The sequence below is a fragment of the Eulemur rufifrons genome, chromosome 16, assembly GCF_041146395.1.
Source record: "Eulemur rufifrons isolate Redbay chromosome 16, OSU_ERuf_1, whole genome shotgun sequence".
Classification (NCBI taxonomy): Eukaryota; Metazoa; Chordata; class Mammalia; order Primates; family Lemuridae; genus Eulemur; species Eulemur rufifrons.
This window is the reverse complement of record NC_090998.1, coordinates 45,129,998-45,152,728: the sequence shown is the minus strand read 5'-3', so window position 1 is coordinate 45,152,728 and position 22,731 is coordinate 45,129,998. Positions and strand designations below refer to the sequence as shown.

The 22,731-nt window shown below is 55.7% G+C and overlaps 3 protein-coding genes across 5 annotated transcripts; 1 reads left to right on the top strand and 2 right to left on the bottom strand.

Moving 5' to 3' along the window:
- Positions 1-99: 99 nt before the first annotated feature.
- Positions 100-6,872, top strand: ARHGAP9 (Rho GTPase activating protein 9). The gene is made up of 17 exons (XM_069491798.1): positions 100-415; positions 731-954; positions 1,840-2,061; positions 2,257-2,370; positions 2,542-2,646; positions 2,865-2,926; positions 3,055-3,145; positions 3,361-3,456; positions 3,575-3,673; positions 3,941-4,082; positions 4,165-4,272; positions 4,662-4,760; positions 4,930-5,007; positions 5,135-5,188; positions 5,444-5,578; positions 5,914-6,019; positions 6,648-6,872. The coding sequence occupies exons 1-17, from the start codon at positions 100-102 to the stop codon at positions 6,817-6,819; spliced, it is 2,223 nt and encodes a 740-aa protein (XP_069347899.1). The 3' UTR covers positions 6,820-6,872.
- Positions 6,873-7,070: 198 nt separating this feature from the next.
- Positions 7,071-18,061, bottom strand: GLI1 (GLI family zinc finger 1). 3 transcript variants are annotated; one of them, XM_069491795.1, is made up of 11 exons: positions 14,388-14,487; positions 14,067-14,159; positions 13,601-13,796; positions 13,215-13,359; positions 12,793-12,882; positions 12,564-12,701; positions 12,103-12,252; positions 10,982-11,146; positions 10,260-10,490; positions 9,406-9,673; positions 7,276-9,014 (listed from the first exon to the last, which is right to left on the bottom strand). In XM_069491795.1, exons 1-11 carry the CDS (start codon positions 14,485-14,487, stop codon positions 7,276-7,278), a joined length of 3,315 nt encoding a protein of 1,104 aa, XP_069347896.1. The 3 variants fall into 3 exon arrangements, with proteins under 3 accessions (XP_069347898.1, XP_069347896.1, XP_069347897.1); XM_069491797.1 differs by lacking the exons at positions 14,067-14,159; positions 14,388-14,487 and adding an exon at positions 17,646-18,061 and having other exon boundaries at positions 7,071-9,014; XM_069491796.1 differs by lacking the exon at positions 14,067-14,159 and having other exon boundaries at positions 13,601-13,766.
- Positions 18,062-19,494: 1,433 nt separating this feature from the next.
- On the bottom strand, positions 19,495-22,710 carry INHBE (inhibin subunit beta E). The gene is made up of 2 exons (XM_069491342.1): positions 21,425-22,710; positions 19,495-21,164 (listed from the first exon to the last, which is right to left on the bottom strand). Exons 1-2 carry the CDS (start codon positions 21,720-21,722, stop codon positions 20,407-20,409), a joined length of 1,056 nt encoding a protein of 351 aa, XP_069347443.1. The 5' UTR covers positions 21,723-22,710; the 3' UTR covers positions 19,495-20,406.
- Between the last annotated feature and the right edge of the window lie 21 nt (positions 22,711-22,731).

Below are 22,731 nucleotides of genomic sequence, written 5' to 3'. Positions count from 1 at the left end.
TGCTCTTAGAACCATGTCCCTCTGCCTGGAGACAGCCAGTCTCGTTCCCTTCTGGATCTCCAATGCCCGTTTTTCCCACAGGTGGCAGTGATGACCACAATGCTGTCTGGCCGGTGGTGGCCAAGTACCTGGGGGAGCCTAGGGCTGGGGCCTCGAAGCCCTTCTCGGGGATCCCAGCTCTGTGCCCTCTATGCCTTTACTTATACTGGGGCAGATGGCCGGCAGGTGTCTCTGGCTGAAGGGGACAGGTTCCTACTGCTTCGAAAGACCAACTCAGACTGGTGGTTGGCAAGGCGCCTAGGAGCACCCTCCACCTCTCGACCCATCTTTGTCCCAGCTGCCTACATGACAGAGGAATCTATTCCTTACCAGAGCCGAGCTACTATCACCCCCAGCCAATCTCTCTGGACTCCTGGTGAGTAAGCCCTAAGCCCTTCCCCATCACCTTCCTACCTCCCTATTTCCCTCCCTGGGAAGTATTGGGGGGATCCACCTCCCCCAAGCTTCTGCTCCCTTTTCTCTTATTTTTCTCCAATCAGCCTACCCCTCTTCCCCACTGTGGTGTCCCCATCTCCTTGCCTCTCCTCCTAGTCCCAAGCCTTCTAGGTCTCGTGTCATTTTCTACAGCCTCCCTCTGCCCTCCTTGTCTTCTTGTGAGCCTCCAGGATGGGAGACCCAGCCAAGATCATGCCTCTGATCACCTGCCCCCATCCCCCATTTCTGTTTCCAGAGCCAAAGTTGTCTCATAGCTCCTTGGAGAAGCCAGACCTATCTCAGGCACTCCCAGGCAGAGGCCAGGCTACCTCTGAGCAGCCTCCCCCTCTTCCCCTCAAAATGTGTAGAAGTGCCAGTGTTGCTAATTTGAGGCCCAGCCTTCTGAAGCCCACCCAGGAAGCACCAAGTGGAAGATCCCTCTCTCAGGAAGACTTGCTGTCAGAGGGCAATTCCAGCATGGTGAGTCATAGCTCTTTCTAAGCACAGTCTATAGATACCTGCTTTGGGGTCCTCCAGGCCCCTTGGAGAACAGGACAGATAGCATCCCTGCCCTCAAGGGACTCCCCTGGGGGTGACAAACACACAAACAAATAAGTAAGATAATCCTTGGTACTGATAAGCACCAGAAAGGAAAGTTAAGGTGGTAGAGAGTAGCTGAGGTGGTCTGGAGAGGCATTTCCGAGGTGATGGCTGGCTGGATGAAGAAAGAGGCAGCCACAGGCAAACTAGGAGATGAGGACAGCAAGTGGCAAAGGCCCTGATGAGACAAGGAACCTGGCACAACAGAGGGACTGAGAGAAGGACGACCCTATGCTTTTTCTTTCATCCTCCTGATTCCCTGCAGCAGAGGGCAGGGTTTCTCCTGTGTTCTGTCTTGCCAGCTAAGTCGCAGCAAGTCCCCTCTGGAGGTGTAACTCCCTGGCTCAGCCCCTTCCCTCTCTCTCTCTTACCAGTGGATGGAAAATGGCCTCTCCTCCCCCAAACAGAGGGGTCTCTGACCCCTCTCTGTCTTCTTTTACTCTGCAGGATGTAAGGGTGGGGCACTCCCCTCACCCCCCGCCAAAAAAGCCTGTTCCCCTTTCCTGTGGCCCTGGGGTGGGGGTGGGGTAGGGGAGGAGGGAAGTTGGCAACAGGAAGTGAGGAGAAAAGCAAAGAGGACTGCCAGGGAGAGCATTTTTAAAAAGCGGCTGGGGACTGGGGTTTCTCCCCCAGTACCTGGGTCACCCCAGCCAGGAGCTGGTGGTGAGAAAATGGTGGGGGAGGGAGGAGGAGGCGGTAAGGCCAAGAAGACTGGGAAGGGGCACAGGCAGAACAGCCACCTCCTTCTTCCCCCTTTCCTGGCAGAGAGGACCCCAGCCCCTCATGTCAGAGGCCCCTGTGTACTGTAACCTGGTGGACCTTCGCCGCTGTCCCCGGTCCCCACCCCCGGGCCCTGCATGCCCCCTGCTGCAGAAGCTGGATGCTTGGGAGCAGCACCTGGACCCCAACTCCGGACGCTGCTTCTACATCAATTCGCTAACCGGTTGCAAGTCCTGGAAGCCCCCACGCCGTAGTCGTGGCGAGTCGGTGAGACCTTCCCTCCTGCTTGTCCTGTAGTCCCCCTCAATCTCCTTCTAATTTCCTGCTGAACCCTAAAGGTAGTGTGTTTTCTCTCTGGGGCTCTCAAAAGATCAGAAGAAATCAGCAAAATGTGAGCAGGGTGTGGAGAGCGGGTTGAGGTGGCAGCCGGATATAGCTTTATCTCCCCCTCCCCTAACCCAGAACCCTGGCTCCATGGACGGGACACAGACCCTGAATAGGGACAACGGTGTCCGCAAACCTCAGGCAAAAGGCTCAGGATCTGACACAGGGACCCCAGAACTGCTTGGCCCACAGGTGAGATCCCTCCCACCTCCCAATTACATGCAGAAAAAGCCCACTTGTTACGACTTTCTCGTTATCCACCATACCCCCTGCCTCTCACCCACATCTGCACCCCTCTTCCTCGTACAGCCAGGAACCCTTAAGTTAAAGGTTCCTCCACCTGCTTCTCCAATCCCTTTCTAGGGTTCACCAGGCTTCCGCCGACGCACCTCCCAGCTTGACCCTTCAGACCAGCGTCCAGCCTTGCAGATGCCTAGACCTCTGCCGCAGCTCCTGGACGACCCCCATGTGAATGTCCCATTTCCTTGTGAATGCCAAGATCCTCCCTGCCCCACCCCCCAATTCCTGCTCCTCAAAAACATCTTCCTCTTTCTGGGTATTCTCTCTTACCCAGCCCTCTTCCCCCAACTTTAAGGGACCTCACTCCTGGGAAACCCTTAGGGAAAGCCGGGGCCACTGTGGAGGGCACAGGGTGATTTACAGATGCTACTCCCTCCGCTTCCCAGGAGGTGGAAAAGTCCGGCCTGCTCAACATGACCAAGATTGCCCAAGGGGGGCGCAAGCTCAGGTGAGGAGACCCTGGAATGCACCAGCGTTCTGGGCTGTTAGATTCCGCGTGGTAGAGAGAGGGCCCTCCCCATGTAATTCTAGAATGACCTTTTCACTACCACTGCTGTTCCCCCTCCGTCCCCGCAGGAAGAACTGGGGCCCATCTTGGGTGGTGTTAGCGGGTAACAGCCTGGTGTTCTACAGAGATCCACCGGCGACTGCACCCTCCTCAGGCTGGGTGAGTGGGGGTGGGGGGTGCTGGAGGGGTTGTTTCCGCTTCAGGCCAGCTGTCAGGGAGAGGGGGGCGGGGAAGGGGGTGGGTGGAGGTGGAGAGGGCGGTGTAGAGGAAGGTAAAGGAGAGAGGAAGCCTCCCACCTCCTTGCAGCCCACCGGGTGAGAAGGAAGCAGTGAGGCAAACAACATCATGGCTTCAGTTTCTCCCCTAATTGCCAGGGGCCAGCGGGCAGCCGGCCAGAAAGCAGCGTGGACCTGCGAGGGGCGGCCCTGGCGCACGGCCGCCACCTGTCTAGCCGCCGCAATGTCCTGCACGTGAGTGTCCTCGCGGGCGTCTGCAAAGCCCCACCTGACCCGAGGGATCTCCCGCTCGGCCTCCCTGCTTTCTATGCTCCTCCCTGCTGACCCAAGCCTTTCCCGGCCGGCCCCTCAGATCCGCACGGTCCCTGGCCACGAGTTCCTGCTGCAGTCGGACCACGAGACCGAGCTGCGAGCCTGGCATCGCGCGCTGCGGGCGGTCATCGAGCGGCTGGTTAGATGGGTGGGAGACCTGGGAGAGGCTTGAGCGGGGACGGGCCAAGGGAGTCGGGTAGGAACAACAGGAGTCAGAGGGCGGTGGGGGGCAGGGTGGTCCCGGCGTAGAGCCCTGGCCTGGGATAGGGCTAGGACGTGGGACCCCAGCAGCCGGTTGGGGTCTCCTTGCGTCCAGCTAGGGGTGCAGATTTCTCTCCTCTCTCTTCCAACCTCCAACGCGGCCTCCGCCGCCCCTCCCCCGCCCCCACCCCGCCCCCGGGCCTAGGATCGGGAGAACCCCCTGGAGTTGCGTCTGTCAGGCTCTGGACCTGCGGAGCTGGGGGAGCTGAGCGCAGGGGAGGACGAAGAAGAGGAGTCGGAGCCGGTGTCCAAGCCGCTACTGCGCCTTAGCAGCCGCCGAAGCTCCAGTAAGGGGCGGGTCGTGGGAGCCTGGCCTGCAGCGCACGGCGGGAGCCCGCCGGCGGCTCTGACTCTGCTTGCCTCCTACAGGTCGGGGTCCGGAAGGCACTGAGCAGAACCGCGTGCGGAATAAACTAAAGCGGCTCATTGCGAAGAGACCGCCCTTGCAAAGCCTGCAGGAGCGGGGTCTGCTCCGAGGTGAGGTGGGCTGTGCCAGCTGGGGCCCTCCTCCTTCTTGCCTGCTTTAGTGTTTTGCAGCACTTTTACATCCTGATGTGGGCATCAGCCCCATTTCGTGGATGAGAAAACTGCAGCGAAGCTCAGAGTAGAGCTTCCCAGAAATATTAATAGATCACAGCCTTCTGAGACCACTGCTTTTCCCAGTACTCCAGATTGTTTGGGGGAGGGGTGGGGAGAGGTGTACCCCCTTGCCAGATTGTTTTAGGGGTGGGGTATACCTCCTTCCCCAGGCCTGGCACAGATAGGCAGAAGGGCTGGCCCTAATTGGGGGTGAAGATATGTGGCTGAGAAGAGCTTCCATGAGTGACCCTGGCACTGGCTTCCCACCTCACTTTGTGTCTCCCCAGACCAAGTATTCGGCTGCCAGTTAGAATCACTGTGCCAACGGGAAGGGGACACGGTGCCCAGCTTTATGCGGCTCTGCATTGCTGCTGTGGATAAAAGAGGTCATTTTCCTAGACACCCCAGAATCTCCTTCTAACAGGCCAAAGCCTAGAATCTTCACCTCCCCCATCCTAGTCTTCCTACTCTGCTCTTTTTCTCTCCACCCTCAGCTGCCTCACCACACTCACTTTAGAACAGCAGTTCTTGTCTTCTCCCCGCCTCATCTCCTAGGTCTAGATGTGGATGGCATTTACCGTGTGAGTGGGAACTTGGCAGTGGTCCAGAAACTTCGCTTTCTGGTGGACAGAGGTGAGAAGGCTTGTGGGCAAGTGGTAGTAAGAACCATGGGGGGTTGTGAGGGAGCTGGCAGAACAGGGAGGCCTTCTGGTTGGAACTACATGTCTTAGCTCCTGATCTCTACTCATACATGTTGCAGAGCGGGCGGTCACCTCCGATGGGAGGTATGTGTTTCCAGAACAGCCAGGACAAGGTACTTACGTGGAAGGCCCCTCAGACCCCTAAGCCTTCCCCCTGCCTTCCTTGCTCCCCTTGGATTCCCCCATGCCCCGCTCCTGGGAGGGTTGTCCCTATCCTCACCTTTGCTGTCTTGCCCCACTGTGAACACTCCAGGCATTCCTATGGTCTGCCTTGACTGGATTTCTCCAGAACTCCTGATCTCTGAGTCTCTGGGTCTCTCTGGCCCTTCATGAGTCCTGAATCCCCCTGTACCTCTTTCTCCTTCCAGAAGGCCGGTTAGATTTGGACAGTGCTGAGTGGGATGACATTCATGTGGTCACCGGAGCCCTGAAACTTTTTCTCCGTGAGCTGCCCCAGCCTCTGGTGCCCCCACTGCTCCTGCCACATTTTCGTGCTGCCCTTGGTAAGAGTTGGGAGCCTTGGGCAGCATCCTTGATGTGGGGGCCATGAGTGGTAAAGAATAGAATAGAAGTTCCCTTACACTCTCCTATCCCATCCTGACCACAGAGATGGAAAATAACTTTCAACTCATAGGCCAACTCATTTTTTTGTGAATGTTTAGAGGGCTGTGTTTAAAAGAATTCTGAGGCTACAGCTGGGCTATGTGAAAAAGAAAGCTGTGATAGATTAATGATGTCTTCCATGAGTATGGGAAAGCATAGTGAGTTTACCCACCCTGTCCTAGCACCTTCCTTAACCTCACTCCCATGCCTTTCCCATCACTCTCTCTCTCTCTAGCACTCTCTGAATCAGAGCAGCGCCTGTCTCAGATACAAGAATTAATAGGCTCAATGCCAAAGCCCAACCATGACACTCTGCGGTACCTCCTGGAGCATTTATGCAGGTCAGGAAGACTGAGCATCTTTGTGCTGTCAGGGGAGGATGAGGCGGGCATGCAGCAGGGACTCTGTTTAGGGGGGGTAAAGGTAAGGAAGCACCTAAGTTTAGTGGGCAGTTGAGGAGACAGGCAACCTCTGTGCAGAACGCACGTTACCAGGGTCAGAGCCTTTGGATAGGTCAACATCAGATGGGGAAATGGGACCAAGACAAGCCCAGGGATGCTGTGAGAGAAATAAGGGACATCTTACCTCTCCCTTCCCTCTGCCTCTTTGTCTCCCACTGGGGCAGTGGTGATGGCTTGTTTAGCTGGGCTGGGCCTGGGCAATGACTGCTGAGAGGGGATGGCCATTTAAATTAAAGCCTCCCAAACTGTGAACAGAGAGGACTCTTGGGACAGTCCCCTGAAGCTGTATAGAGGCAGTTGTATCCTAGCTGTATCTTCAGGTTGTATCCTGAAGGTTTCTCCACTGGTCCATCTCCATTCCTCCTAGGCTCTCCTCATGGTTTCTTTCAGTCACCATATGGAGGGATCCCAGAGTGAACAACTCCCCACTCAAACCTCCGAAGGGTTAGATTGATTCGAAGTGGCAAGCTGCTGCCTTATATCCCCCTCCCTTGGCTTTTGCCCACAGGGTGATAGCGCACTCAGATAAGAATCGCATGACTCCCCACAACCTGGGAATTGTGTTTGGACCAACCCTGTTTCGGCCAGAGCAGGAGACATCAGACCCAGCAGCCCATGCCCTCTACCCTGGGCAGCTAGTCCAGCTGATGCTCACCAACTTCACCAACCTCTTCCCTTGACGTGGGCAAGGAAGAAGAGAACATGTATTTCTAATGATCTCCATTGGTGGTGGTGTGTTCTGTTTTGAGGGCATCTCCTTAAATCCTGTGTCTCCTATATGACTGTCTCCATCTCTGTGAGTCTGTCCTGAGGGCTTGGGATGGGGTAAGGGAGCTTCTCTAAAGAGGAAAGCGAGTGGATTAATCCCTGCTTCTCTTTTTATTCACTGTTATCACTTCTCCCCAAGAGAGTAACACGTAAAGCAGCATTCTTTCTGATGCAGTTCCTTTATTAACAGGAAACAGTGTCATGGTCAAATTGCTCCTCAAAACACGTACAGACTATATACAGCCACCAGTCCAACCTTCCATTCCTGGGGCATCTTGTGCAGGGGGCTGCAGCTTCTACCTGACTCTCTGGAGGGATGGAAGCCCCTTAGGAAAAGCAGATCTGTGATGGATAAGGTTCCCCACTCTTCAGGCACTAGTGTTGAGGAATTGTGTCTCCCCAGGCAGGGATCTCAGTAAGACACTCATGTTGCCCACAGCCATGTTGGGGGCCCCAGAGGGAGGTGGGGTATGTTCAGAGCTGCCCCCCTGTTCCTGGGAATGGGGAGGACTCAGCCCCTGGGCCTCATCCAGAATAGCCACAAAGTCCAGCTGAGTGTTGTCAAGATCAAGAGAGTCCAGAGGGTTACATACCTGCCCTTCGGGAGGCGGGTACAAGGCAGGACCCCCTCCTAGCCTGCCCACCTCAGGATGGCCACAGCTGGGGTTGGTGCTTCCCACCTTGAGGGGCCCATAGCAAGTGGGCAGTGGGGGCAGAAGTCGGGGTGGTGCTGCTGCCCTGTGGGAAGCCCTGTTTGCCCCCACCACAAAATTTTCGTGGCACAGTGAAGGGGTGGGATAAGAGCCTGACTTGTGATTGGGCAAACTGGGTGCAAAGCCAGGTCCATATGTGGTCACTGGGGCTTTAGCAGGGTTTGGGCTAACCTGGGAACCCCCCAGAAATTTGGGACTCTGGTAGCATGGTTCCTGGACTGGAGCATCTCCCCTTCCCCCAGCCTCCCACAGCAGCTCCTGTTGAGACTGAACATAATTACACACACGCTGAGCCTTGAGCTGTCCTGTGGAATGAGCAGGGGAATCAAAATCCAGGCCAGGCCTGGGTTCTGAAGGAAGATAATCAGGGGGTGGCTGCGTATAGGGGCCTGGCTGGGGATATTGGGGAGGAGGGGGCTGAGGGTAGTGGGAGAACAGAGGCTGTGGGCGTGGAGGCCCCTCATTGGGGTGGGCATTGAGGCAGGGTGCCAGTCCTGTGGAATCAGACCCCACTGGGCACCCCTGTTCCGGCTTGACCTGCACTTGTCCATAATGTTCAAGTCGAGGACACTGGCTATAGGCTCCAGCCTTGGGGCCTGGGTACAGCCCAGAGTGGGAAGAGAATTCACCCCATGTTTCTGGTGTGGGGTCAGGATATGAGATCTGCTGGGGACAGGGATTGGGGCTGTAGTTGGTGGGTGGACCAGGCCCAAGGGGCAGGGAGCCTGGACCCCTAGCTCCATAAGGTTCAGCTGCTGCCCCTTCAGGTCCCCCATATCCCAGAGTATCAGCAGGTGGAAAGTCCATATAGGGGTTCAGACCACTGCCCATCATGGAGGTCCCAACCTCTGGCTCCTCCCGTAGCCCTCTAGTATCCATGGCAACATTCTCAGTGATACTGGGGGGCTGTGGTGAATAGACAGAGGTTGGGAGGTGGGGATCAAGGTTCCTTCCTCCCCCTGCCACAGTCAGGGGAGTGTGGACACAGCCCAGGCTCTTGAACCGCTGGACTCTGGCTGGAGCAGGGCGGTCAGCAGCCCGGGCTGGGTCACTGGCCCTCCGGGTGACCCCTGCATTGGGGTTGTATCCTGGATATTCAGCTCGGCTTCTCCAAGGAGGTGCAGGAAGACCCCCCATCCGATCCAGGCTGGGTGCTACAGTGGGTGGGGTACCACCCCCTCTGGCTGAGGAATATTTTGCCCGGAGCAGGTAGTGCTGGGCAGGTGTGAGGCCGGGCAGGGAGGATGCTCCATTCTCTGGTGGGGAGCCTGGGGGAAAAGGGGAGGCCAGGGAGGAGCGGCGGCTGACAGTATAGGCAGAGCTGATGCTGCTGGAGCTGCTGCTGCGGCGGTCAAGGGACACTGGGGGGCCCAGACGGCGGGACACAGGGGTGCCTGCAAGTGACAGGGAGAAAAGGAGAAAAGGCAAGGTGGTTAGGGAGCCCCCTGAATCTCACCCTGCCTCCCCCATGTGACAGAGATAAGTTTTTTATCCCTAACCACTTGGTTCTATCTTCTACTTCTCCCATGCCTATTCTGCTTCTGGTCACCAGAGCAGCAGTGAACAGTCATACATGTTGTATGCTGCACAACCCTAGGGAATAGCTTTCACATCATGGACTTTGTATGTTTGTATGTCACAAGACACAATGGAAAGTGTCTTGAGGAAGAGGGACCTATTTCTAATTGTAAAAAGGTGCCATATGGCAGCCTGAAGGGTGGCCTCCTCCCAACCTCAGGGCAGGTCCATATCAGCCCAGCAACACCTCCCACACCCAGGTCTCACCAGTGTGGGACAAGCTGGGCAGTTTGAGACCCCGGGTCCCTATTGGCCGGAGTTGATGGAGCTGGTCCAGCCTGAGGTTCTCAAGGCGGTGAAGAGTAGACAGACCAGTACCGGCAATGCAAGGCCCCTCGTCCAAGCTGGACAGGTCCTCAGTGCTGCCCCCTGCATTGCCAGTCATTTCTACACCGCTGTCTGTGTTGGCTGCGCTGCCTGCCGGGGAGTGGTCACTGCTGCAAGACGACTGGGCCCCAGGGCTTGGCTGTGGCTTCTGTGGAGAAGATGAAGGCTGAGGGCAGCACCCCTTCCGCACAGCTCCCTCCACCTGGGGAGTGGCTGAAGCCTGAGTCCTAGTGACTGCTGGGGCCAGGGGGAGGCTTATAAGCGTAGAGAGGGCTGAGCAGGTGAGAGACTAGGGGCAAATCGGAAGAGAGATGTTTAATGAGAAGGGCCAAGGCTAGAGCACAGACTGGGCTCAAATTCTTGCTCTTGTTCTATGACCTTGAGCAATTTCTCTATGCCTGAGTTTCCTCATCCGAAAATAGGGAGAACGAGTCCTTTTCTCATGAGGTTGTTGTGAGGAGTACATGAAATTATACATGTAAAAGGCTTGGAACAATATTCTAAGTGCTATTTAATATTTAAGAAAGAGTTTGTTGAACGTATTAAATAATTAATGATATTAAAATCCCTAGATTTTGAGTAGCTCAAGGAACAATGCTAGGGTGAGAGATAGGAGGACTGGCCACAAAAGAGTGCTTAACGTAGAAGGAGATGGATGGGTTGGGAAGGAACTAGAAAGATGTCTACAAGGCAGGCTGGGGTATGGAGGCAGGGGGTTGCCTGGGCTGTCTCACCACGGCACCCTCTGGCACGGCCAATCTGCTCTCCTCCCTGATGGGGCCTCCTTCCAGCTCTCTCTTGGGCTCCACTGTGGAAAGGGATGGTGCCCGGGGCAGGGGGCCATCCCCACGGTGCCGCTTGGTCACGTGAGCATCAGGACCATGCACTGTCTTGACATGTTTTCGGAGCGAGCTGGGATCTGTGTAGCGTTTGGTGCAGCCAGGGAGCTTACACACATACGGCTTCTGTTGAGTGAAGAGTGAAGACAGAAAGCAAATCGATCAAAGGCAGAGAATGCAGAATGAATGGGAAAGAGCGATGGTGATGAGAGGGTAAGGGAGGAACACACACTGCCCAAGGAAGGAAGGAAGGTGGGGGCCCATGGGTGGGAGTAAAAGATGAGGAGATTCGGGGAGGAGTGGGAAAACTGACAGCCCAGGCCTGGGAAAAATGAGGAGATGAACCCAGAGCTGTGAGGCCCCATAGATTCAGGGATTGGGGGGGGGTCTCCTCCAGACTGGGTCTATTTTAGGTTAGCCCTTCGGCTGGTTAGAGGTAGAAGGAGGAGTGGTGAGTGGAAATTCTTGGTTCCAGGAAGGCCTTCTCTGGGTGAATTATATGGGAAGGGGGAACTCATCTCTGTGGAGTGGGTGCTGAGCTAAGGGAGTTCTTATGGGGTAATCTCCCGGGTAGGTGGCTTCTCAAGTGGGGAGGGTCTCTTAGTTGGGGCATTCACCTCATTGGAGTGTGTCCGATTCTGGTGCTTGGCTCTGTCACTGGCATTGCTGAAGGCTTTACTGCAGCCCTCGTGCTCACACATGTATGGCTTCTCACCCGTGTGTGACCGTAGGTGCGTCTTCAGGTTTTCGAGGCGTGAGTATGACTTCCGGCACCCTTCAAACTGGAGGACACGTGGGGGTCAAAGGACAGCTCTCAGATAGAAGGACATGGAGATTAAAGGAACCCTAAATCTTCACAGGGACATACATCAAAGAATATAACTCGGCCAGAGGGCACTGGGGCTTCAGGAGAATTCCAAAAATTAAGGGACTAGGTCAGGCAAGAGTTGAGGCAAGAGAAGCAGCTGGAGGCACTCTGCCTTTGGGGACATGGAGACTAGGCAAACAGCATCTCCTCTTCAAGCCAGAGCAGATCTCCCTACATGGGAATCTTAGACTGTCCTAGGATGGGGTCTTCCCAGGGAACAGGCTTATGAGGGTATCTTATGTCCTTGGTGTAGGGCTTACCCATTAGGCAGAGTAGTAGGCACAGTACTGAGGGCTCATAATGTTAATACTTGTTTTTTTTTTTTTTTTTTTTTTTGAGATGGAGTCTCTATCTGTCACCCCATGGTTGGAGTGCAGCGGCATCATCATAGCCCCCTGCCACATCTAACTCCTAGGTTCAAGTGATCCTCTTGCCTCAGCCTCTGAGTAGCTGGGACTGCAGGCACACATCACCACGCCCAGCTATTTTTTCTATTTTTAGTAGACAGGTTCTTGCTTTTGCTCAGGCTGATCTCAAACTCTTGAGCTCAAAGGGTCCTCCCGCCTCAGCCCCCGAGAGTTCTAGGATTACAGGCATGAGCCACCGCACCCGGCCAATGGCTCATAATACTTTAAGGGGCCCTCAAACATGTTTTAATTTATTTTAAAATCAAGGGGAAAAAATGAGCTTTTATGTCTAAGAAAATGTTTTATTATATACCAATATGTTCATCTTTATGCTAACCGAGCCATAAAAATATAATTGTTTATGGAGGAAGGGACCTACAACTGCAAAAGTCGGCCGTGCCCTACCTTGATGGGGAGCCCCAATTTAGGGAGAGACCGTGGGCTTGGGAAGTGGATGCCTCACCGTGCACTTGTGTGGCTTCTCGCCCGTGTGTCTGCGCATGTGCACCACCAGCATGTACTGGGCTTTGAAGGGCCTCAGCTCCCTGGAGCAGCCCCCCCAATGGCACACAAACTCCTTCCGCTCCCCATGGATGTGCTCACTGTTGATGTGCTGAGGGAGAAGATGCAGAGGCTCTACAAGGGCTCCCCTCTATGCCCCAGAGACCCAGAACAGAACTTCCCCTCAACCCCCTAGTCCTCCTCCATGGCCCACCTCATGGAGGAAGAAGAGGCAGAAAGAACATCATATCCCACATCTCAGTTCTTCCAGCTCTCTAAGGCAAACTACAGCTCATTCTGCCTACCCGACTGAGCATTCAACCTCAGGCTCCTCTGACCTGCCCTCAGCCAGATTCCACAATGTCCCATTCAAAATGTCCTACAGGCTCCAGCTAACAATTCCTGCTACCCGCTAGGGCTCACGTGCACCAGCTGCTCCTGGGAGTCAAATTCCTGGCTGCATCCATCCCAGCGGCAGTCAGTCTCATACACAGATTCAGGCTCAGGCTTTTCCTCTCTCTCGAGGTCCTCTCGCCCATCCAGCATCCCCAACAGGGGATCCTACGGCAAGAGGGGCAATCTTAGAGTCACTTGGGCAACACTTTTTGTTTTGCTCAGGTCCCAAAGGTAAAGCCCCTACCCATCTCCTTACCTGTGTGCCAGTGGAGTTGGGGCTGGACATATCACCTTCTAAGGGCTCCTCTGGGCACTTGCCAACCAGCATGTCCAGCTCAGACTTCAGCTTCCCCAGGGAAAGAGGTGAGGGTGATGAGGATAGGAGTGGGCAGAAGGAAGAGGGAGCTGAGCCAGGTGTTCCTGCCCTAAGTGCCCACCCAAGCAGCTGGAATCCCTGGGTTTGGAAGGGACTTCCTCCTCAGACTGGTGAATGGGATGGGCAAAAGGTGGGATCCCATTTGGAAGCATCTGATTCAACCCAAGGAGTGAACCCCGGCACCCACACCTCTACTTTTCTGGTACCAAAAACGTTTACATCCATTGTCCTTCCTTTCCCCTACAAAGTCCACCACCCACTCACCCTAAGCTGAGGGAAATCAGCAATATGGAGACTCTCACCTGGCAAGTTGGGAGGGGTCCCCGGGACTGGGGATGAGGCATCATTCCAACCCGGGCAGAGTCATGGGGACCACAGGGCTGGATCCCAAAGGAAGGTGAGGTCCCTTTTTGGTGATTCATCTGGGGTGGGAATCCCAGAGATGGGCTGAGGAGAAGGAGAAGAGGCAGTCACTTAAGACTATCTAAAGTCTCAGGAGGTCTTAAAGGTTTTCTGGAAGACCTGGTATTTGAAGTGGTTGAGGCAGTCCCAGGGAAGTACTGAGGAGGGTTTCAATGCCTTTGAAATGATAAGTATTCAAATTGGGCCAGGAGGTTTGGAGGGCTGGAGGCTTCTAATGGGTTTTGGTAGGGGCTTCAGGGGCCTCTTAGCATGGGGTTGCCTGCACCTCATGGTGCCAATGGAGAGATGGCCATAAGAGCCTCCTGGAGACGTGCAGCGTGAGTTGATGAAAGCCACAAGGGAGCTGGGCGAGGTGCGGATAACCGTCTGCAGGTCCAGGCTGGCATCCGACAGAGGTGAGATGGAAAGTGCCCGCTTCTTGGTTAACTTGACTCCACTCCGGGGAGGGGGAAAGAGTGGGCCTGGGGCAGGAGACAGGGCACACAGATATGGTAAAGGGGCATTTCTCTCCATGCACCCAACCTGTGGGTTCCGACTCCTGGCAAAGAAAAAATGATAAACTTAACTCTGCTTTGCCCAACTGATCCCATGTGTGACCTCTTGATGGTGCTCTGACCCCTCACATCTCCAAGCATTTCCGCCTCCAAGTTAGATCCCCAGCCCTCCCACTGTCTCCTTCACAACAAGTTCCAGAGGGGCAGAGAAGGAAGAGGCGTTGCCTGAGGCCTCACCCTCAGTGCAGCTGTTGGTCTCTCTGGCTGGCCCATAACTATGGGGGCCGGACATGAGGTTGGCTTGGTGGCAGAAGGGCAGACCAGACAGTCCTAGAAAAGAGAGACAGCTGGAATGGGGGATGGGCACAAAGGGCACATACACTTCACCTTAAAACCCCAGGCAAGACCTGATCCCAGATTCCAAGCCCATATGATATGGGGCCTCAAATCCTCTTGTAGATGGGAAACTGGCATGGGGTAGAGCTGGGAGAGAGATCCTGGGGCTGGGTGAGAGATGTGCCAAATTCTCAGGGCCCAGCGATTGATATATGCACTGACCTTCTGTCCCCATGCTGGGGGCTCCCTGACTGGGGAGGGGCCGGACACAGCAGGGCTCGCCGTAGCTACTGACTGGTGGTGGGGTCATTGAGTTGAACATGGTGTCTCAAAGGAGGGTGTGAGTCACTGAAGAAGGGAAGGTAGATCTGCAAGTTACAAAGGTGGAGGGAAACAGGGAAGGTCAGATGACAATCTTAGGCACAGAACCCTGGGCAGAACTCTTTCCCCTGTGCTCCCAGCCCTTCTAAGTCACCTGCCATAGAAATTAAGTTGAACAGAGCATTATTCAGCCAAGGAGGAGGTAAGGAGAAATGCCACAAAGAGAGTCTAGTCTTGTAGTCTTGGGGATCTTTTTGGAAACTGGGCAGGAGCTTTGCCTGGGTGGTCTGTGTGTGTGTGTGTGTGTGTGTGTGTGTGTGTTAGGGGAGGTGTTATGGACAAATTGTGCCTATAGAGTTTCAAATGATTTTAATGCCATGGACCTTCTACTTCTCCTTCCTCTAACCACCACCGGCTTTGAGGGGTGAGATGGGGGGAACTCATGTGGTGGATCTGACTTCAAGCACTGGGCTCCTTTGCTTTTCCTCCACTTGCCACTGCCCAGGGACAGCCCGTCTACAATCTCCCTAATGTCCAGCAGAGGGAGCACTCGCCACAGCCTACAGAGAGGCCGGTGGGTCTAGGCAGAAAACTGTGCGGAGGAGGGGGTAAGATTTCTGAGGGGAGTCTCTCAGGTCAGTTGGGTACAAAGGATGAAATAGGAAAGGCTGGTGTTATTTTGGGGCCGTTTCAATCCGGGCCCACCTAACCCTTTTGGTCTCTGTTTTGGGGACCAGGAAAGGGACTGTAAGGGAAGACTTTGAGAGAGTGAAAAAACTAAGTCACCATCCATTAGAAAGGAGTAGCGAGGAGGGAGAGGGTGCTGCTGTCCCTTTCTCTTCTCAAACTCCAATTTTCAATCCATCCCGGGTTTTCTGGTCTCCCGGGAGTGAGGGTGGGGTGGGGCGGGGTGGGGTGTAGAACAACCAGGAGCGGGCCGGCGGGCGCGGTGGGTGATCCCGGGATGCTGGGATTTAGGGTGAGGGCGGAGTAAGATGGGGAGCGGAACCCGGACCCCACGACCCAGCCCGAGCCCCGCATCCTGAGCTGTACCCTCCCTTACTACTGCCTTCCCTGCTGAGATCCGGATCCCACATCCAAGACCTCCCAACTCGACCTTGGCACTAATGTTGGGGGCGGGGGGCACAGCTGGCTGGCAGCTGGATGGGGGGACACTTCTCCCTCCTCCTTCCTCTATGACTCACCCAGGGGAAGGAGGCGGGCTTGCAAACGAACCCCCAAACACTAGCGACTCCCCCAAACTTGCCTACTCATCAGCCTGCCCCACTGCCCAGCCGCCAACGAGCCTCGATGGAAATGGGGCAACATCCCTCCTCGCCCACGCGTGCCACAGCCCACCCATGTCTCCCTTTCACACTAGTAAAAGAAAAATGTCGCCAACTTTTCCAGCTTCAGTAAAGTGTTTCTGGGGTGTGGATGAGAGTGCAGGATGGGACAGGGAGCTCTAAGGTTCCCCTGCCGGAGGACTGAATTATCTTCGGTGTCTCCCTGTTTTCCTGAGTCCCCCTCGCACCCCCGCTCCCCAACTCCCAGGAGTCGGCTCCGCCCCCCTTCTCCCAGTCCCGCCTTCCCCGCCCCCGTGCCTCCTCGGCCCACCCAAGTCGCCGCCGCAGGCTCTGGCTGCAGACGGCTCCGCTTCCCCCGCCCGCCCCGGGAGCCCAGTCGAGCGAGCCGTAGTTGGGGGGGCGGGGGGAGGCGGGACACATTCTTGCCTCCTCCTCTCGGAGCATCCGGAAAGCGGGCAGTGGCGCCCTGGGGGGCACTATTAAAGGGTGGGGGTCCCCGTGGTGAGGTGAGAAAGAAAGAAGAATCCATGAACTATGGGGGAGAGAAAGTGACTGTATAAATAAAATAAGGTGTGTGTGAGAAGGAGGGGCCAGGACACCTTAGGTTCAGGGTATCCCAGCCAGCTTCCCAAGGGTTAACCCCTCCAGACCCCCGGGAACCCCCTAGTGACGTCAAGGGCGGGGTCTGAGCCTTCGGGCGGGGATGCCGGCAAGATAATAGGGTGGGGGGGAGGTCTCTGGACCCCGCCCCCTAGGGAAAACCACCCTTATTCCGGCCCTAACATCTCCCCCGGGAAACCGCCCGCCTTCTCCCTCTACCGGAACGTAAAGATCTATCCTATGAAGACCCCAGTTCTCAGCCCCCTAAACCCCTCAGTCTTCAGTCTCTACCGGGTCCCCTTTCCCTAATCCTGTCCCCAAAGCTAGCTGCCCAGGGCTGATTGTTTCGGGGTCATGGGGCCTGAAAGAGGATTCAGAGCGGGGAGCAAGGGCAGGCAGGGTGGTCTGAGCCAGGGAAGGGGCCTCGGTCCCCAGCTCCCGTTTGGGCGGGGGGCCAACGGGGATACACAGGCTGGCAGTGGCCAGTGGTCCCGCCCAGCCCCAGTAGGGGTCTCCCTGTTGCTGGCTCCAGCTGCCCTGGTGGTCCTGAGGTCAGAGGGTCAAGACAAGGTCTCCCCAGCTCCTCCTCAGCGCCCAGCCCACAGCCTTTGCGACTCAGTAGTCAAAAATTCCTTGGGGTCATTCTAGGGCCTAGACTAGACCTTGGACAGCCCCTCCAGCCCCCTTCCTGGTCCAGAAGACACTTCTTTTCCCCAAAACATAAGCATCTGTGAGCACATCTGTCACAAGACAGGTCAGGGGTTCAAGCCCAGCTGGTCCGCAGCGGTTCTGTTGCCTCACGCACACACCCATCCCCACCCCACCTGGAGCGCCCTCCTTTGCGGTCCCCTCCTTTCAGAAACACTGACATCTTCCTGACCCACGCTCAGAGACACACCTGGAGTTCTACCACGCATACCTCCAGCTAGCCATCCCTCCAGCCTCTTCGTCTCAACATCATGAAAGTGAGATGTTTCAAATATGTGGGAGAGGCAGACAGAGACAAAGAGACTCACGGTTGCCTGAGACAGAGATACACAGACTGTCAAGGAAAAAGAGAAGAAAAAGAAGATACAGAGAAAGATACAAATGAAAAATCCTCCAAACTTTCTACTATCTCACTCCAGGCTCTTCCACCCCCATTTTGCCTCCGTGCCCCGGGGGTTGGGATGAGTCCCTCGGAAGCTGAGCATCCCCTCAGGCCCCCTCCCCCACCGCTACCAGGTGGTCCCCCGCCTGCCCCCCTTCTCACCTCCGTCTGGGCGCTGGGCTCGGGATGCGCGGTCCAGGGCTGGAGTCTGGGCTGGGGGGTGTGCGGTGGGGAGGGGGGGCGGACAGGGCCACGGCAGCGCAGCCTCAATGCCACCCCCACCCCCCCAACCTGGCCCCCAGCCCTCCCGCCGGCCCAGCCCGCCGGGCCGCAAGCCCGGACCACCCGCGAGAAGCGCAAACTTTTTTTTTCCTTTTGCAAAAACTTTTTCTCGCTCCAGCCGCTGGCGCGCCTCCGCTCTTCCCGCTCGCCCCTCACCTCCCTCCTATTTCCCTCCCTCTTGCTGCTCTGGAGGATGAGGCGGGGTAGGTGGAAGCAAGAGAGGGGGTGCTGGGCTTATTGCACCCCCAGGACCCCCAGGATCCTCCCCCTCCCTTGAGGGACCCTATACTGCCTACACCCCCCCCCCCCCGCTGAACACGCTGCTGTTGGTGAGCAGTAAATCCAGGCATGGATCCCTGGATTGGCTGTCCCCAAAGAGACCCTGAACCAGAGCCAGAAAAACAGATTGAGAAAAATATTGCGGGGTGGGGGTCGGTGGGTGGGGAGAAGTTCATCAGAGAAAGATAATATTGGAGGTAGGGCAGTAGACTTCGGTGCTAACAGCATTCTGCCACCCTATGGTTTATCTGCTGGCCTCGTTCTTTGGATGGAACTTACAGGAGCTGGGACAGAGCTGGGTGTTTGGGGCAAATCGAGTTGAGGGCTTGGGGCCTCTGGCAAAAAGTGAGGGATCTACGGTACATAAGAGAGAAGAGCAGCGGCCGAGGCTGGGTGCAGGGTGTGTGTTCCCAAGGTCATAAGGAACCCTGAATCTCAAGCACCTTTCCCAAGAACCCCGCTCTCCATCTCGAAGTTGTGAAGACTGCGGCCAGCTCTGCACCTCTACGCCGCAGGCTCTTTTTCCGCTCCCTTTGCTCCCTCTGCTGGCCATTCTGGCACAGGACACCCTCTTGGAGTCGAGGCAGAGGGGACCGGGAGCTGAAGGAGGAGCTTTGACTAGTTCCCTCACCAAACCCGTTAGAAGCCCAGGGAGGGGGAATGCGTGAGCCCAGAGAGACGGAGAGGCACACCGGCAGAGGATGCTAGTGCCAGGCGGTCGTGCCTAACTGACAGGGATGTGCCTTGTCCCCTTAGATTTGTGTTGCTATGGTGACCAGATATAGAGGAGGGGCGGCTATTTCAGTCTCTCTGACTTTTAGGAGAAAGAGGAAAAAGCACGGTGGAGGAAAGGAGTCCCTTCCCCTTTCTGTCACATCCTCAGACAGACCTCCCACATCCTAGCTCTGCTTCCAAGGACCACCTCCTTGGGCTTGGAAGGTTAACTGTTTGGACTGAGGGTCAAGCGGGAAAAGAAAAGGTGAAGTTAGGGGAAGGTCTGGGATTCTGACCAGTTAACCCAGAGGTTCAGGACCCAGCTCAATCAGGCAAGACCAATGGTCACTGAAAAAGAAGGCACCCCCCACATGCTCTTGTCCCAAGCTCGTGCCCCTTCTTCCAGAGGAGGTCTTTTATATATATATATATATATATATATATATGTTTTAGAGACAGAGTCTCGATATGTTGCCCAGGTTGAAGTGCAGTGGCTATTCACAGGTATGATCATAGCACACCGCAGCCTTGGACTCCTGGCCTCAAGCGATCCTCAGCCTCCCAAGTAGCTGGGGCTACCTGCGCCCAGCAAGAAAGTTCTCTTAGAACACACTGTTTTCTTCTCCCCACTCAGTGCTGTAGATCAGTGTTTCTCAGTTTTTTTGGTTTTGAGACCCTTATATACTCTTAAAATTTATTGAGCTTCTGTTTGTGTGATTTATATCTATCTGTTCACCACATTAGAAATTAAAACTGAAAAAATTGTAAGACACAAGAATACACAAGCACACATTCCATTAACAATGATGTTAGATGATGTAATCACAGGCTGCACAGCCTCTGGAAAACTCCACTGTACAATTTTGAGATAATGAGAATTAAAAAGGCAAATAACATTTTAGTATTATTATGAAAACATCTTTGACTTTGTGGACACCCCTGAAAGGGTCTCAGGGACCTCCCAGAGGTCCCCAGATCGCATTCTGAGAACTGTTGCTCTGGACCATCACCCCAATCCTTCTTAATTCACACTTGTTGATTTTCTTTCTCATTTTACTGAGAAAGTATAAAGCTTGTCTCCCCAGTGGATCCTGCGCCCTAGGGAAAACCAGGGAACTTCTTAGGCTAAGCACCCCTCTCTATTGACTCCCATTTCTGGGACTTCCCTAAACATCCTCCCCGAGCACCTTGCCCATTTCCCGCTTGGCCCTCTCTTAAAGCACTTCAACAGTCCTTACCCTCGGCCAGCCTGTATGCCCTGCCACAAGCCTGCTTCCTCCTCCCCTCACTTGAGGACTGTCTCTTCTTGGGAGAGACTAAGTAATTTTTCTTTGTCTTCTCCTCCCCTCCCTCCCTCCCTAGCTCCTGTCATCTTCTCACAGGACTTAGGGTAGGAAACCATGCTTTCTGGGTAGACCCCTTTAGAGGAAACACTTTATCCCTCTCCCCACACATCAACCAGCCTAGAACAGGCCAGTGTCTGGAACAGAAAGTGCCCATTTGGGTCCCATGGGGTCAACCCAGTCATAGTGTCAGGTGGCTGTTGGGTGGGTGTGTGGATCAGGAATCTGATGCCTCCAGCCGCAGATGCGCTTTGCCTGGGAACCCTCGACTTGATCTCTTCACTCTAGATCCCCAGGTCCTCTTGCTAGCTGCAGCCACAGGCCTCCACCACCATATCTGGCACATCCGTCTTGACCACATTGCCATTATGGTCAAGGTAGAGGAGAGACAGAGGCCTTCGGGCAGTGGGGACACAGCAGGAGGTACTGGCAGGCCAAGGATTATTGGCTTTGAGGAGGCTGAAGACAGCTGAATGGAAAGAGGCAGCAATGCCCGGGCTGCCAGCCAAGTGCGGGGGGCACTGCCCACTGCAGTAATTCAGCTGGTACCCCTCGGGCTGCAGGATCCAGTCACGCCATCCCAGCTCCTGGAAGTCTACATAATGATCTCGCCTACAACATAAGGGGTTCCCAGGCTCACAGGTGGGGGTCCTCCTCCTGGCCCGGCCTGCTCCAGGCTCCTTGGCCCGGATCTTAAGCTCCAGGAAGGGCCGCTGGTGTCTGGCTGTGTCCAGGAGCCGCCTTGGTTGTTCAGTAACTGTGCTGTTGCCTTCTAAGAGTCTGCAGTCCAGCTGGAGTTTCAAGACACTAGACTCCTCACCCCTCAAGCCACTAGAGGGCAGAGTCAGGGCATGCCAGCCAGGGGTAGTCATTTGGTGTTCAGCCAGGAGGGTGCGGGACCCTCGGTGCCTTCTCCTTGAGCCCCATCGGGAGATCCTCAAATAAAGAGTGCCGTGAAGGGTGGGCAGCACGTGCAGCCAGAGGCGGGCGTGGTACAGGTGGTGGGACCGAGGAGTGGACAGGTGGAAGGTGAGCATGGAGCTGCAGGTTGAAGTAGAGGAGTCTGCCCGAAAGATGGAGAAGGGAAAGAGAAATGTGAGCAGAGATGAAGCTCTCCTCTGAGACCGCCCCAAGCCCTGTCCATTGCTCTCCCTCACACCCACCTTTAGAAAAAGCAGGGACTGCCTTGTGTCCTCTGCAACCAGTCCCTGCCCCAACTCCTCCTTCTCCTGTCACACCCCACTCCCTCTGTCTTCTGCCAGGCTCCCCTTCTGCCTCCCCTTCCCTGTCTGATCTCTGCCTGTCTCTCTCTCCCTCACCCACCTGTGATGGTAGCAAAGCTGATGACCTCCTCCCCATTCCCTGCAGCCACACTCCCCAGCTGTAGTCTCCGAAGGGCTCTGGTCAGCGCTGCCTGGGATGGAGGATGAGTTATTCTGGGACGATTGGTCAGGCGCAGCCCCTCCAGAATTTGCTGTTTCGCTAGCTCCAGCACCAGAGCTCGCTCTGCTTGGGGTGCCAGTGTGGGGCCCCCGCAGGAGGGACACACAGATCCTGTCTTCTGTGCCCACACCAGTGCCCACAGCAGCGCCAGTGAGAGCAGGACATCAGGGAGGCCCATGCTCCTGGTCAACTGCCCTGGCTCAGGAGCCTCGGATGGCAGTTGCTCCGTCTGTTGAGTCTGATTGCGTGGGAGCCAATGAGGGCCCAGTGGTAGCAGACACCAGTGCCACACCTACCCTTGGCCAAGGTTAGGGCCACCTGTCCTCTATTGCCTGGGACTCAGGAAGGCTGAAAGTAGATCATCTGATGGGTAGCTGTGTTTGACCCTTACAGCTCATGTCTGGCTACTGACCTGGGGCCTCTTTAGAGCCAGCTGCTGGGGGCTCCCAAACCTAATGGTCAGCCTGCTGACCTACCCTCTGAGCCCCAGGATTGGCCAGCTGTCCTGCTCATCAGGCCTTTGCAGGGGGTGGAGGTCCCCCCCCCCAGCTCAGGTTTCACCATCTGGCCATGATGACTGGGCTTGAGGTAGGGGTATGGGGGTGGGGGGGGCAATGTGGACACGCATGATGCAAGAAAGAGGATGATTTCACATGCTCAGTCCCCAAGGTCTGGGACTGGGGGAGGGAGCTCCATATGAGCCAGGTGGGGTAGGGCAATTTTGCACCATACCTCCAGTCTTTCTAACTTGACCACTGCTGCAGCAGTTGCCATGAGCCAGCTGTGAGTTCCAGTGATTATTTCTCTAAGGTCTCTTGGCCAGAAGGAGAATTCTGGTCTCTTTATTTCTATCACTGGGGCTGGGACAGGGGTTAGGGTTGGGAGGGGCACAGTTAGAGAACAGAGCACTCTTGCTCAGGCCCAGGTGGCAGTGCCACGAGGCACGGAAGTCACTCCCTGACCTTGGCTGTGCTGGCTGCCCAGAGTCCAATTGGACTGGAGCACAACGTGGAAGAGGGCCAGAGAAAGCGGGGGCAGGGAACGTGTTAGTGTGATGTCTGGGGAAACCCAGAGAGGTGGTGGTAGTGGTGATGCAATCTTATGCAGGGCATAGTCCATCAGGGCTGGCAGAAGGACATGTGACTTGGGAAGGCCTGTACTCAGCTGCTGCTTCTCTTTCAAGGGAC